This window comes from Ictalurus punctatus, chromosome 21 (genome assembly GCF_001660625.3).
Source record: "Ictalurus punctatus breed USDA103 chromosome 21, Coco_2.0, whole genome shotgun sequence".
Taxonomy (NCBI): Eukaryota; Metazoa; Chordata; class Actinopteri; order Siluriformes; family Ictaluridae; genus Ictalurus; species Ictalurus punctatus.
In genome coordinates, this window is record NC_030436.2 from 15867777 (window position 1) to 15884128 (window position 16352).

Consider the following 16352-nt stretch of genomic DNA (forward strand, 5'->3'; position numbering starts at 1 on the left):
GAGAGAAAGGGCACAAGCTGAGAGGTGTTGGATAGCGTGAGCTGAGAGAGGAGAGTGGGAGAGAGTGAGAGAGCAAAAGAAAGAGAGAGAGAGGAAGAGACAGAGAGTGAGGGAGAGAGAGTAGGAGGAATGAAAGATAACAGTTTGTGTGCACGTCTGCATCAAAACTCTATGCACTTCCTCCTGGTGCTGCATCAGACCAGACCGTTGTGTTCATCTGGGAACAACAAGGTAAGGCATGCATTTGTAAAGTGGTGTGTGTCTGTGCGTGTGTGTGTGTGTGTGTGTGTGTGTGTGTGTGTGTGCTCACTATTATGCAATTGCTTCAAGATGGCATTCTGTACACACCTATATTTCAGATTGGAAAGTGTACAGAGAGTTATAACATGCTTATTAAGTCATAAATGCCATTCGGATATTGTTTAATATACAACCGAATGAGTGTTAAGTAATAATCAGGCTTAGTTTAAATGGAGCCAATCTGTAATCTTGGTAAGAGAATGCATCAATGACCTGATGTGCACGAGCATGTGTCTGCAGTGTGTCTACACTAATGTGCAATTGTGTCAGCACTTTTTCTTTCTATGAGCGTCAAGATAGCATTTAGTGCACACAATTTCCTGAAGAAAAAAAATATATATCTATATTCAGGCATTAATCCGAGATCATTCAGATAGCTGTTTAATATACAGTATGATGGTCTGGATGAATATTATCAGCATACAGTATTAATTCTGCAGATTTGTGAGTATCATTTATTCTCCACACACTTTTTCATGTGTAAGTTTTACGAGTCGTGCCACTGACTTACACAGTGACTCAGTATTTCACACATGTTGTTTTCTTTCTCTATTATTTATAGTCTCAGCTAGTCTCAACTTTACACATTATGTTTAACATTTCTTTAGGGGCGATCATTTCGCTTCACTTTTCTATATGACATATTTAATAGTAGATGAAAATGCATACTGGAAATCTCTTTAAGAGCTTTATTTAAAGACTTTTTTTTTTTTACATAAGACTTTATTTATTTATTTATTTATTTATTTATTTATTTATTTATTTATTTATTTATTTAGGGGCAGAGTGCATAAGTCAGAATGAGGCATGGAGCATCATGGTTTTTCTGATCGTGTTGCATTCCTTAGAAAGTTGCTTAGTTGGAAGGTTTTCTTGTCGATTCAATTCCTTTCTTTTTGTAAATACTGTAAATACTTTTATTTATTTACTCATTTTTAATAAAGAAGATGCATCGGTCACAAGACTGTTCTTTGTTTGGTTGGTTTCATAGCATTTGCACAGAAGACATCATTTTGCATTTTGATGCTAGATGCTAGTACATATAAAAAGTATAATTTCATGAAACATGCCTGCTACTGTCTCTGCACTGTACTGGGACATGGTGTTGGTTGCATCCTGTTCTTCTTCTTAAACTCTCAGGAAACATCCAGATTTATAATCATCCCTCTCATAACTGCACACATTTCCTGTTAGATTCACTGAATCATATGCTTTAAGATGAATGAATGAATGAATGAATAGTTAGTACTTTAGAGGGTTCATTAGAACACACACACGAGGTTGTAAGCGTTGTAATCTGATTTTGAAATCATATTTAATAAGCGTTAATCTTTGTGCTGTCTCTCTGTTTCTTGAAAAAAAAAAATACTACAATTTTTATTTTGCCTTTATATCAAACAGATGGAACGAACTATTCAGACGTAGTACACTGTTATTGAGAAACAGAAAATTCAACACATGGAAGTTCATCAACTCTGTCTCATCTCATTTTCAAATAAATAAGCTAAAATATTTTTTTAAATAGTCTCCATGTTCATGACCTACATCTACAGAAGCACTTGCAAAGCGGTTTCCTCAATATTTTGTGTACTACTGTATCTAAATCCCTGAGAATTTACATTTGAAGGGTTTTTTTTTTGCAGATGCTCTTATCCCGAGGTGGTAACATGGCTAAAAAAAACAATCGTATGAAGCACAGGAAAAAAAAATCAGACTTTTACTACAAAAAACCCTATCAAAAAAACTCTAGTGTGTGTTGGTGGAAAGGAAGAATTCATGCTAACAGCATAAATGATTCAACATGTATCGGATGAATAGATATTGATCTATAATCCGGTCAAGTGTATAATCTTACTTTATACAATTGTTCCCCTAGTTTTCGCCATGCCAGATGATGCACATAATAATACAAATAGAAACAGTATGTATTATAATATGTACAAAATGCTATCTAGATCAATTCAGCACAAAGCAAAAGTGCAAGTCTTTCACATCCTGCGTCCTTTCCCCTTTAGTGAATTGGCTTGTGTGCTGGTCGAATTTGAGTCATGTTAAGAAGCTGAAAACAACAACAACAACAGAAAACATAGTTTTCAGGTGGCTCCTGTATCACCTTAGTAAAGGGTCAAAAACCGCCAATGCTTCAGCTAAACCATAGATGTTGGTACCTCTTACAAATGTGCTGTGTAGTCTCTATCAAAAATATATCAACAACTCAGGCTCTATTAAGCAAAAACCCTTGTAGAGTGCAACGAGTTGATACACCGACAAAAAAAACGTTTCTTTTTTTTTTTTTTAAATCAGTGCGCATCAGTGCTTAGGGAACAATTTGTAGTCTTCGTTTAGATCAGAAGTGCAGTGTGGTTACCCTGTGGATCCTTAATATCATAAATATTTACATATACATGACTAAAAGTGGCTTCTGGGGGAGCCATTTCAGTAACTGCTGTGTGCATTTGAATGAATACGCCACATTCATACATAAAGATTATGAACTTCCTTTGAATGTGAGGTTAGCTCTAATTTAGCATATTTCAAGTTGTTTTATTTTTTTTTTGTTTTGTTTTTTCTGTTATAAATAGAAACCATAAATTTAATCACCGCACACAGACAAGCCAGTACACTTCAGGCCAGAGACGGCTTTGTCTGAATTAACAGGTGTCCTGCTGCCGTTTTATTTTAACCTTCCAGCACGAGCTGCAGTTATTTCACTCTTAACCTCCTATAGACTGCGATATGCACTTTGTTTCCATAGTAACGCTCTTAGACAAGAGAAGAGGTTGAAATTTGCAGACTTTAATCAAGTATCACGTTATAGAATGTCGGGGACTGAAAGCTCTCAAAGAAAGCATTATAAGAGCATTTGTTTTGGAGCTATTTTCCTCACAACACACTCGCTACTTCATTGACCAGATGAATGTGATCAGTGTGGGGAGATTCATGTGCAGCGATATCACCTGTTGCCTTGTGCTCAGTTTACTGTTGCGTCTCAGTTTTGAAGCCTCGTTTCCACCGAGTATTTCAGAAACCCAACCTTTACCCTTTTATACTCAGCATGTTGAAGAAAACTTTTCCCATTCAGTATATTACTCTTTGGTGGTGTTTTTTTTGGTCATTGGTCCATAATGTTCATTGCATAATTGCCACCTAACCACATAATTCACCATGTTTCCTTTAGAACGTGTTCCCAACTCAAGGCGTGCAGTCTGATCTGATCTGCAGAGTTTCGAGTTTTTCCCCCACTCCCAACATCTACATTTATTCATTCGGCAGACGCTTTCATCCAAAGCCACTTAAAAGTGATCCAGAATACAGTCCAAGCATATGGCCGAGCACTTGAGGGTTAAGGCCTCAACATTGGAACTCGTGGGATTTGACTTCACAGTCTTCCAGTCACTAGCATAGAACTTTAATCTCTGGGCCACCGTGTGTTTATCTCACAACCAATTCATCAGCTCATTATCAACTCCCTCAGGAACTGAACCATGGCTGATGAGGTCAGGGGGAACTTAAAAGTCAGTGTACACTTAGAAAAAAAGGTTCCTAGAAGCACTCTAAAGAGTTTTTCAGCTTGTAGCCCTGAGGAAACCTCTGGGGAAGGGATTTTGTTTCAGAAAAGCTTCCAAATAGAACCCCTTTAGAAAGCTTGGACCGATAACCATCCAAAGAATCCTTGGGAAACCTTTTTTAAGAGTGTAGGGCAGTGGGTTTCTAGGACTGGAGCTGAGAACCCCTAGCTTAGCCAAAAACACATCAGAAGTATGAGTCCTGCATGTACACTGTTTAATAAACAGGTTCACCACAGAGTTCTTTAGATAGTTTGGACTTTGTGAAGTACTCTGTGGTAAGGTTCTACTCTAAAAGTATACATGTTTTTGTATCTAAAAATGCTTATACATTTATTAAAAAGAGTGCAATAACACATTTGTCCTCCAACAGGAGACTGACACGTCTTGGACTTCACACTGAGGCAAACCCAATGAACACTGATGCGTCAACCTAGAAATCCACAATCTTTCAACTCTGGACTGGATAATTGCCTTAAATTGGATTAAACACTAATCAAATGGAAATACAGCCATTTAAACTTTATTGACGGTCAAGCAACAACATGTGAAAAACACACCATCTGAAAGTAGTGTGTTAGAATACTTGGCCTCAACATGGCAGCCAATGGCCTAAGGGGCTCTCCTTCAATTCCAAAAACCCTCCCACCCAAGAAGAGGAATTCAAGAGAAAACTCAAATGAAGCTTCAGCTGAGCCGGTTTTCAAGACGCCTTCTCCTTTCTGGAATCAGAATAACCTCAGGAGATCCAGGAGGACACGGGAACCAGCAACTCAACTCTCTTACATCAATCTTCATTCCGCAGCTACATATCATCCACTGTGGACTGATACTGGCTGTGCCTCAAACCAAGTTCTTGTACACCCATTAGGTGGCAATGGTACTGTCCCTTCATGGGGTCCATATTTTGAAAGAGGCGAACAGCTATTAGGTGTGTCGAACCATAATAGGAATGATCCGATGAGTGTCCATGATTTTTATGGAGCTTCTTCCTACTGGAGCTACATTCCTCTTACAGAACAAAGAGATGTGCTATTTAAAAGCTGTGGAAGGTTCCCCAATCAGTCCAAGCCAAAAATCATAAAGCCTGTACCTCGGACTTTGCCGTCTCATTACACCAGAAGGGTTCTTCATAAAGATGCCCAAAGTGGGCACTTTGACGTGGGGAGTGTGAGCGGTGCTCAGTGGGATGAGAGACTACAGAATGAGAGTGCTAAAAATGATACAAGGATGAGGAAGAGGGACTACACAAGAGAGGGAATGAAGCAGAATTCTGGTCAGTTTGCTGTGTCCGGAACAGATCTTTCCAGACACAAATATTATTCAGAGTTTAAGGACTTATCACAAGCAAGCACTGCCAAGACAGAAGATCTCCAGCACCAGCGGTTTCCTGTTATTCACCAGTCTTGTTCCAACAATGAACCACTAAAGTCAGGGACTGAAGTGACTATGAGACATGAGCACCCTCTGCTGGCCAGGAGTGAAAAAGCAGAGACACAAGAGCAGCAACTTGCGTTACCTTCCTCTCAGCATTTGTCACGCTATTTTGAGGGCTCTCTGATTGAGCTTGCTGGGGGTCGGCTGAAGCGTGTAGAGGACTTACAGTTGGAGGATTTTGAGTGCTGTACTACGTCGTGCCCAGACTTAAGTCTGACGAGGTTCACTGTGAAGAAGATCACATGCTCTGATAAACCTGGATTGATCTGTTTGGAGGTACAGGTTGAGGATAACCTCCATGCCAAGGTACGCACACCAAACAAATGGTTAAAATGCAATTAGAGGAGTAGAAAAATCCTCCAGTAAACCTAGAGATTTAGATTTTCCCAGGGTCCTCAAAAGTGCTTTTCCACTGGACAGTGTGGTACAACATGGTACAGTTTTTAATCTGAATCCAGAACTACTTGTACTACTACTGTGATTTTTTTCCAAATGCTGTTACAATGGTGGAAATCGCAACCCACCAACTTTTTAGTCTTTTTTTAAGTCACTTGAACTGAATGAATTTGATCAAACCTCAAGAACTCAAAAACATGCAAGTCTATATTAATGCCAGCTTAGACGTGTTAAGTTTTAAAGTTCAGTTATAGAAACCTCCATGGCTATTTGATCACTGTAGAAAAGCCAACAGTAGCAATGACTGAGAACCGAGATTTGGTTTACCTTTTACATACCATTGGGGTTCCAAGTGGGAAAAAAAAAGCAGTTGAACAAAAAGAACTTTCAGGAGTGTTATTTTACAGGACTATTGAATATCTCTGTATGAGTCAGTAGATTGTAGCTTGATAGGTTATATCCCAGACTGTTCACATATTATTGAAAATGTGGTGTGCAAGGTAAGATGCAGCCACAGTGGGGGGGTTTTGCCCCCCCAATTAAAATGTCTGCACTATTTCTGGCTCCAATCATATTCTGTATTAAAATGGGTATCAGCCAGCATTGGAAATAAATCAATCACAAAATCACTTGTTTCTGTACCATGCCAGTTTAGTGGAAAAGTGCTGTGAGTGAGTGATTGGGTATCGATGAGAAAATCGGTGAGGGTTCGGCTGCTAGAACAATAAAACCTGGTTGTGTTCTACAGATCTCGCTGGAGGTGTGTGAGGAGTACCCGCTCTTTGTGTGCGGTCGTGGTTGGTCTTCTTGCAGCCCTGACAGAACCGCTAATCTCTGCTACCTCCGCTGCCAACAGCTGCACCTGGGGGACGTGTGCCTGGCTCTGACACCTGTACCTGTTCCACCTGCTGAGCCTGCTCATCCTGGCACAGGTGTGGGTGATGTCAGCATTCTGAATAGTGCAGGGGGAGCAAAACCGAGTAAACTGAGAAGGAGACACAGTTCAGCCCCAGAACTCAGAAACACACAATAATAGCAAACAGGACGACAGAGTTACAAAGTTTATTTTATAATACAACAACTATATACACACAGCTTATGAAAGGGGTCCTATTTACACACACACACACACACACACACACACACACACACACACACACACACACACACACACACACACACACACACACACACACAGAAAGGGGTCATATTTTCTATAAAATCAACTTATTATGAAATTGCACTTAGGTGTTTTGTAAAAAATAATAGCAACAGATGAATAAAATAATTAATTGTGGGTCATTTTCTAAAAAAGAAAAAAAAAAGAAAAAAAGTTTTTAATGTCCTAAGGCAAGAATATTTGTTGGATTTGTGCAATAAAAAGAGTCAATCCCCATCTGACTGTAGTTATGAGTTTGATGATCAACTTGACAAATGGGAATATAAGTTCTAAAAAGACTCCCATTTCTCCAAAACATCTGGACTTGAAGGTTGTATTCCCTCATTATTGAGAGTCTCTGTAAGCTCTGTTGTATAATAACATTCGCATGACCAAGAACAGCTGTAGAATTCCAGTTCTCTGCAGAGAGAAAAAAAATAAAAATAAAAATCAATTGCACCTGTCCCTATCCAGACAGTTCTATTTAGCTGCTTTATCATCCGGTCTACAGAGAGAACGCAGATGAAAAACACATGCTGCTGTCCGGGCCGCCACCCGCAGCTTTGGACCTGCTTCAGAGGAGAGGACGGAGTATGTGATGGTCCTGTTGCCGGCAGTTAACACATGCTGAACACTCGGCTGTGTGATAAATGCAGTGTGTGGGATGGGGGTTTTGCCACAAGGGAACACACACACCTACAGAGCTGGCTGGGGAGGGGTGAGGGGGCAAGACTTTTACGTCACTTTGATTCCTGTGTGCCAAATATGAAAAGAATTTCCCACTGTTCATCCCGCTGATCTTGTTTTTGACCTGGTCTCCAGTGACTCAAGCAAGGACAGTGTGCCTAATACTAATTTAAACATCTTTTCACGTGCACATTGCTGGACGTTTTTTTTTTGTTTTTTGTTTTGTTTTACAGCATACAATGAAAGCAGCTCCCACTCGACTTGGCTGCGGTTGTGACGCACACACGGAACATGTGGGCACAGCACAGTGGTCCAGCATCCCCCCCCCTCCAATAACGAGTCCTATTAAACGTATGGCTCCTGAAGGCACGGCTGGCCTCAATCCGATCTCCTCCTTTTCCGTCCTCCGAGTGTACGCCTGAGCGCGTGTGTCAGTCAGTGGCAGCCACACGCTCGGACTACCATGTTGCGATATTTCTTCAGGATGACGTTGGAGCTGTCGTCGAAATACAGCACGGAGATGCCGTGGAGCTGAGTGGGGGCGCAACACGGCTTCGGGACCGAGTCTGGGTTTATGAAGTGAACCTGCAAGAGAAAAGGAATTAACAAAAGAAGATAAACGTTGCCGTTTCCCCTCCAATCAGGAACCAATATTGTTCCAGTGCATCAGTGTAAATGTGCTACACAGTTAACCAGACAAATAAAGTAGAAAGTATATGATTGTGTAGAAAATAATGTTACCGGTGGATTATTTTGTAATCACAGCATGTCCCAAAGGGTTTTATTCCTCTTACACCACAGAAATTTGACATTTTAATTCAAACATTTTGTAATTTATTAAAGAATGACACTTTTTTTTTTTTTTTTTTTTATTTAAAAAAAAACGTTTATAGTTACATTTAACATTATGGAATGTCCACAAAATAGGTTATATCCTGCAATCACTTACATTAAGACAGCTATAAACAGCTGTTCCCTCACCAGCCTAGAGTTTTCTCTCTCTTGAAGTTAATAAGATAATATATGCAGCTTGTAATGGCACCGATAAACCAGAAATCGCAAAGCCCTCCATCTAGAAGACTTTCTCATGGCAGTTACAGCTTTACGTCTTACAACGTGCCAACACTGGAGACTCCTTCTAAAAAACTTCACCATATCAATGAATACATGTTTAATAAATAAATAAATAAAATGATAATAATAATAATAATAATCATAATAATAATGTCCCTGTGCAAGTTGTTACTATAGAAACTATTGTTATCATAACAAGCACATTAATATAAACTTGTGATCTGAATTGTTATAGAAAATTAAAATCAACCCCTTTTGACAAATCAGAATGGAGAATTCAACGCCACGATGGTACGATGAATAATGAATATACTCAACAGCTGATTGTAAATATTTGAGCACGAATAGATGCATTGTTATGAATTGCTTGGCATCAGTAAGAATAGTTTGTGCAGCATTGCTGTGTAGATTATGTAATACACCCTGTGGTGAACTTACCAGCGTCTGCACGATGGCGTGGTTGGTGGCGTTCATGTAGGAATTTAAAGGGAAGGCACACTCGCCCTCGCAGTAGTATGCAGCATAGCCTTCTGGGGCAATAATCCAGTCCTGGATACACAGGGAGAGATGGAGAAAGATTGTGAAGGAAGAAAATAAAGAAAGGGATGGGGGGAAAAAGAAAAAAGAAAAAGAAAAAAAAAGGGGGGGGGGACATGTGTTCTCTGTGAGAGAGAGAGAGAGATTTTTCCAAGTCTTTCATTATACCTGCCATCCCAGTTCTCTGAAGCTGACATACAGCTCATGTTTCTTGCAGCCCTGTTTTGGGTCCACGCTGACGTTCTCTGTTAAATAAATAATAATAATAATAATAATAATAATAATAATAATAATAATAATAATAATACACATTTTTTAAAAAAGATTAAATGAGTGGACCTCCACTCCATAATCATTCATCTACAAAACTTTTAGCATCGTCACATAACCAACAGTACTGTAGTGTATTCAATTTATACAAACCACCATAAAATACGCTACCTGCAGCCTCTGCCAACCTCAGGGCCTCCTGGCTGGAAGGCGGTGTGTGTTTAGGAGTCTTTGGGCGGTTCTGGTTCCTCTGTTTGTGTCCGGGAGCTGAGCGGACACTGCGCAAACGGACGCCCGTAGCTCTAAAGAACGCCACAATGAATGGCTGCTTGTTCTGGGGTCCTTGGTTGCCCACCAGCCCTGCAACCCTGGGGTTCACACGGTCACCTGTAGGGGAAAACGGAGAAAGACAAAACCGTTCGGCTAACTTTTCAGAGCAGGCATTAAAATAAATAAATTAATTAATAAATAAACAAATAAAGAAAGAAAGAAAGAAGACAATAAAATTATATATATAGCATATTGAAACCAGGAAGAGGAGGAGAAAGAGGAGGAGGAGAAAATGGACCCACCATCTGCACTCTCCAGAACAAGCAACAGGCCCAGGTTCTGACCCGGGTGCAAAATCCAGTGGTTACTGGTAGCTGTGAGATCAAAAACCAGCCAGCCCTCTTCTGCAGCCCAAATCACTCGCGAGTCCAGCAAGAACAGATCTGAATCCCTGCCAGGAACACACATGCAAACATATATGAATTTATAAACGTGTCGGTCAAAGGCAACACATATTCTGTGTTCAAAAGCTTTCCATTTTGTATGGTATTATAAATATGCATAAATATTTACATTCACACTGATTCCTTTAGCCAAACAGACTTGCAATTCAGAGATCATATTATCCAAGCAATTACGGGTCAGGGGCTTTGCACAAATATAATATATTACTCTACCCTTAATCCTTTCCTGCCTTAGAACATGCATCCATCCATCAAATTTTTTGCACCGCTTATCCTACACAGGGCGACAGGGGAGCCTGGGGCCTATCCCAGGGAACTCGGGGCACAAGGAGGGGGGGGGGGGGGGCACCCTGGACGGGGTGCCAAACCATCGCACACGTTCACACACACCAAGGACATTTTGGAAATGCCAAATAGCTTACAACACATGTCTTTGGACTGGGGGAGGAAACCGGAGTACCCAGAGGAAATTTGAGGCAAATTTACTAACCACTAAGCCACCGTGCCTCACACCGTCCACTGGCTAGGCCGCCATAAGAAAGACTCAGGCCCCCGGCCCCCGCCAGGCGATGGAGACTTCCGTACACCACATTTCACCGTGCCCACGAGGGGACGGGGGATTCGGCACTGGGCTCTTCCTTCTTCAATCGCCGCTACTGAGGGAATCCTGGTTAGTTTCTTTTGATCCACTTACTAAATATGCTTAAATTCAGCAGGTCGTCTCGTCTGATCTGAAGTCGTGTGCCCTCTGACTCGTGCGCGCATTGGACTCCCTGGTCCGTGTTTCGAGACGGGTCGGTCGGGTGGCCGGTGTGTTGAACTCTCTCTTCAAAGTTCTTTTCAACTTTCCCTTACGGTACTTGTTCACCATCAGTTTCGGGCCGGTATTTAACCTTAGACGGAGTTTACCACCCACTTTAGGCTGCATTCCCAATAAACATATTTACATAAATATATAAAGTGGAAATAGATTGAAATTTCCAATTTGAGCAGATGTATTTTACTGGAATTACATTCATACAGTGACATACTTTTGTAACGTATATTAGTCAAAAATATTTCCTGTTTGAGAAACTTCCATCCATTCGGTTTCCATACCGCTTATCCTACACAGGATCACAGGGAGCCTGGAGCCCATCATGGAGGACTTGGGGCACAAGGTGGGGACACCCTGGCCAACCCATGACATTCACACACCCATTTACACACCACAGACAATTTGGAAATGCCTACTACTCAGGTCTTGGGACTGGGGGAGGAAATCAGAGTGCTCAGAGGAACCCCTGAAGTACAGGGAGAACATACAAACTCCAAAGAGGTGGGATTCAAACCCCCAAGGTGCGAGGTAAACGTGTTAACCACTACACCACCCTGTTTGAGAGACTTTTAAAAAAATTTAACAAAATGTACCGCTTGTGTTGGCACAAAAGACATCTAAATCATCTACACTATATGGCCGAAACATTTGGCCATCACATCCATACATGCTTTTTAAACATGCCATTCCAGATTTAATCCCCCTTTGCTATTATAATAACCTCCACTCTTCTGGGAAAGCTTTCCACTAGATTTCAGAGTATGGCTGTGGGGATTTGTGATCATTCAGCTACTAGGTAGATCAGATCAGGCACTGATGATGGCTGAGGAGGTCATACTAAGATATCCTATTCAATTGTGTTCTTCATGCTTTGTGGAAACAGTTAGGGGAAGAACCGCATACGGGTGTGATGGTCAGGTGTCCACATAGCGTACAGTCTATTCATTTCATATTCCTTTTTGTGCGACAGGAAAAAAAAAAAAAAAGCCTTTTCATACCACGACTGCAGAACTACAATTAACAGGACCTGAAGTCATGCACAACCTATGTCCTGGTTCCCAAAAAAAACCCCCACAATGATTCTAATCACTAGAAGCTTTCATGACTTATATATGACTAGTAAATACGTGTGTCTGGGAAGTTGTGATGCCTTTGTGTCATCAACAAAATAAAGCAGAAAACTTCACAAAAGTCAAAGTCGACAGGCCAGAGCCTGCCCTCTGCATCTCGTCCCAGATCAACCTCGTTAAATTGGGACGTCTCTTATCACAGATTAAAATTCCTGTCTGATTCAGGAGAGATACTGGAGCAGATCTGAGGAACAAATGGCATGGTTGCGGGTCGGGTTTCAGCCCCCCGGGGGTGCACTGGGCAGACGGCGTCTGTCTGCATGACGCGTCTGCATCACAAAAGGTGTACGAGCGATGATTCACATTGCCAGAGGGGTGATAAGGAGTTTGAGCTTGGAGTTGATGTAGAGTGTGTGTGAGTGAAAGGGGAAAAAGAAAAAAAAAAAAAAAAAAACAACAACTCTGAGCTAGAAAGAACTGAGAACATGCTGCTCAGAAGAAACACTGGGATCAGACTGGAGATATGGCTGGAGATGAAAAGACAGGCTATGCGAGTGTAGATGGTGGAGATAGACGCCCATCTCTCCTGCTCAAGCCTCTACAGCTCACTAACTGACAGTAATGGCTTTGTAATGGCCGACGTGCTAACAGCTGTGCTGTAAATCAGCTGCAGGAATTCAGTGGGAGACCTGGCACAGGACACCTACCATCGGGCAGGCCCATCAATGTGTGTGCATGTGCATGTGTGCGCGTGTGTGTGTGCGCGCGTTTTCAGACCCAGACTGAGTGGGCGGCAGCACATGTTTCATCTCGCACAGTTCACCCAGTCCTTCTCTCATGCTTTCACACTAAACTCTAATAAAACTCTAACACACCACAGCTGCAGGCTGACTTCACACACTGGGTCGACTATTCAGGACAAGAAGAAGACAAACAAACAGCCAACTGGAAAAAGCAGCATCACAAACAGGTTGGATATAATCTAAACACACACAAAAGTTCACAGTCCACAGCTGCGTGGTTACCTGTCATCGTATTCCCGGAGCACTTGATACACACTGACGTGAAATGTCTCGTTTTCGTAACGTTCGTGCACGAAGTCCTTGTAGACACGGAATTCGGCGGCCGTCACGGCTTCTCCCTCGGGAATGCGGGACAGATCAAATCGGTGGAACTGGTGGAACATATGTGGGTCTTCGTCAGGTTCAACTAGGAATAGAGAAACACACGGACACGCGACAACGGTTATTTTCTACCAATAAGCTTTGGATAGTTAGAGCTTCCTATAAATGGTTTTACTTCCAGAGAAATTTTTTTTTTTTATAGGGTTCTATGTAGAACCTATAAGGGTTCCCCAAAAGAGACAAACCAAATGTTCTCTACTACAGACAGACTTCTTATTTTTCACATAAGTTCTCCAAATTCTTATATTATATATATATAAAAAGTTCCTTTGGAGTTTTTCGAGTGGTCTAATTTTCTCAAAAAGGTTTAACTTGGAAACTTTTCGGAAATGAAAACTCGCCGTAGGGAACCAGACCGACAAAATTGGAAAAATGGAACATTTTCTAAGTGGGCACGCGAGACATTGGTTGTCTAATAAAATATACAATGTTACAATTTATAATAAAAGCATTCCTCAAGGGTTCTTTGAACGGTTGGATGAAGAATTTTCTCAGGTGTTATCTACTTTTTTTTTAATTTTATTTTTTTTTTACCTTTTCTGAAATGTATAAACTTTCCTGTCAAGTTCTACATAGAACCTGTTCCAGAGAAACAAACCAAAAGATGGAATTTTTTAAAAAAGAGTGTATAAGGGAAAATGGCTTCTGACTTTAAATTTACAGTCATTATTTCATTAAAGCATATTTGGATGGTTACTCGTTCTAGCTTTCTTAAAAAAAAACAAAAAAAAAAAACATTTTTTTTTGGTGCTATAGAACATATTTTCTAATTGGTACTGGGGGAAATGGCTTCTTGATAAGGGTTTTTTCCCTTATAAGGAATTTCCTTAAGGGTTGTTTAGATGGCTAGCTTTAACAGGGCTCTACTCAAAACGTTTTCTGAAAAGGGAAACACTATAGGGTTCTACCTTGAACATCAAACAAGCTTTTGTTGTTCTAGATGGTTAACACCCATAATCTATGCACAATGCAAGACGAATGATAAAAAAATCTTGCAACGCAAGTCTTAAATATGCAGTTATTTAAGGTTTAAAAAAAAAAAAGGAAAAAAAAAAAAAAAAGTGATTTCACCAAAACTCCAAAAACTTTTTAGGTGCTCAAAAGTGTCAAAACTATCCTGAACAAGAACTAGACATGTTTCCCAGATATACACTGCAAGGACAAGTGATAGAAGTGATGAGACAACATGTCAGCATGCGACAAAATACAGCAACTAGGAGAATCTCCAGAAGAATGAAGATTTGTTGTTTATCGTGTAAATACGATGCAACATTAAGTGTAGCATGTTTACAAACTTCACGCTTTTTTGCCGTTTCCAGAACGATCACGGCCATCGAAGCATGTACAAAAATTCCTGCAAGGTTTTGGACTTGTGTAAAAACAAAACGTCATGGAAAGACTCTGGTTCGCCGGTCGTCCTGCAGTGCCTCTGGTATAAAACAAGCTTTCGTAAACACAGGTTTTCAAAGTGTTGGCCATAGAAACTTGCATTTGAACCAAATCAGTGATATTCAGTGAGACAAGTTCCACCCCTAGTCCATGGTTTGGGGGAGAAGAAAGAAAAAAAAAGAAAAAAAAAAAAAGAAGGACTGTAGCTGTGGAAGTGGAAACACAGTGCACGCTTCTTAAGCCAGCGGATGTAATTGTCTCAGTTGCCTCGATTCACTCATCCGTGTGTCCTCGTTCCATTCTGAATATCTAGGCCAAACCACACATCACACACCACACACAACTCTGAACAGAAGTCCTCTCGTAAAAAGAAAGACCGCACTGTCAGAATGGCTGAGCGATCGCACGCAGAACTAACGCTTGATTGGTGCGCCCACATCACTGCGGCCAAAAAAGAAATGTTTGCTTCCATAAGCCGAGTCGGATCTCAGGCCCACATGAATTATGGGAACATAGTTTGGGAGGGGTGAAGGGAGGGGGAGAGGGGGTGGTTGAGCCTGGCTATGGGCTCAAATCACACACATGTGTGACCACAAGAAAAGCTCTGTAAAAAGGCCTGGCCCGGAACCTAGCGGTGCCCCATCTGCACGGAGACACACATATACTGTACACACACACACACACACACACACACTTTCTTCCTCATGCACACACAGATTAATGCACAGGTTACTTGGGAGTCGTAAGTAGTAGCCCTTATGGCCTTTATTATCCCTTGCTAATCCGCCAGTGACCTTGACTGCACTCCCCGCCAACATCCTGGTCTCATTCATGAAAGTGCAAAAAATAACCTCCTTGAAAGGGCCTCCGACAGCGTTCCCCGTCCCAAATTGGGCCAAATTCTCCGAGGCATCATGAACCACAATTTTAGAGCAACAGGAACTGGATTAAAATTCTCCCTTCCCTCAACCGCTCGACTTATTACGATGGATGTTAGTCTGCTGAATATTTCCACGTCATCCGAACATGACGCATGGAGGAAGGAGGCTGAGATTTAAACATTTACTTTTTCTCAGAAATAAAAATATACCATGACGAGGCACGACTGTTTACGATCGACCGTTTCGTTTCTCATTTCTAAAGCAGCATCGTGTCCAGATGTCTTCACAAACGCAAATGAATCTCTCGATGTTTCGTTCTCGGAGTACTTTGCAGAAGGAGGTGTAGAAGGACACTCCGTGATGTTTGTCACATTTAGTCAACAGGATGACCTTTTATGAGTATGTTTATCCACACACCCTACAAAGCAGCAAAACCCATCAATGAAAGGGGAAAAAAAAAACCCTCCAGTGTATATGTGAGTAAGTGACTTTGTTGAGGAAAATCCATGATTTCAGAATGAACCCTTGGCAGATGTTGGCCGAGTGTCGTCCCCACCCCGGGCCGGCCGAGATCCTCTCAGACTTTCCAGCATGTGGCACAAGCTCAACCTTTCCTGAAGGTTTCTGGGAAATTGTTTTCTCAGTGCTACACAATCCGTTTATCCTGGGGGTGGAAAGCACCCTGCTTTTCTGGTGCAAAAGGTGAAAGGCAACACCTAGAGAGTGTTTTTACAACACGCGTTCAAAAACAAAGAACTGGACGCGAGTCAAGGCAACTCGAGGTTGTAATCCTAGTTCATTTACCACCAACACGAGAGAAGACAGGAACAGATCACCACTTCATTGAGCTT

At 41.3% G+C, this 16352-nt stretch overlaps 2 protein-coding genes across 3 annotated transcripts in view; one reads left to right on the forward strand and one right to left on the reverse strand.

Moving 5' to 3' along the window:
• LOC108254981 (uncharacterized) lies at nucleotides 1-6732 on the forward strand. The gene is made up of 3 exons (XM_017450533.3): nucleotides 1-231; nucleotides 4240-5609; nucleotides 6448-6732. The coding sequence occupies exons 2-3, from the start codon at nucleotides 4464-4466 to the stop codon at nucleotides 6730-6732; spliced, it is 1431 nt and encodes a 476-aa protein (XP_017306022.1). The 5' UTR covers nucleotides 1-231; nucleotides 4240-4463.
• bmp7a (bone morphogenetic protein 7a) overlaps nucleotides 6733-16352 on the reverse strand; it is a 25607-nt gene continuing 15987 nt past the window's right edge. For both annotated transcript variants that reach the window (XM_017450535.3, XM_017450536.3), the window contains exons 3-8: nucleotides 13073-13256; nucleotides 9999-10147; nucleotides 9598-9813; nucleotides 9325-9401; nucleotides 9058-9168; nucleotides 6733-8130 (exon numbers count right to left, since the gene is read on the reverse strand). In XM_017450535.3, coding sequence (XP_017306024.1) covers nucleotides 7981-8130; nucleotides 9058-9168; nucleotides 9325-9401; nucleotides 9598-9813; nucleotides 9999-10147; nucleotides 13073-13256 — 887 coding nt within the window. In that variant the 3' untranslated portion in view covers nucleotides 6733-7980. The remainder of the gene's footprint in view (nucleotides 8131-9057; nucleotides 9169-9324; nucleotides 9402-9597; nucleotides 9814-9998; nucleotides 10148-13072; nucleotides 13257-16352) is intronic.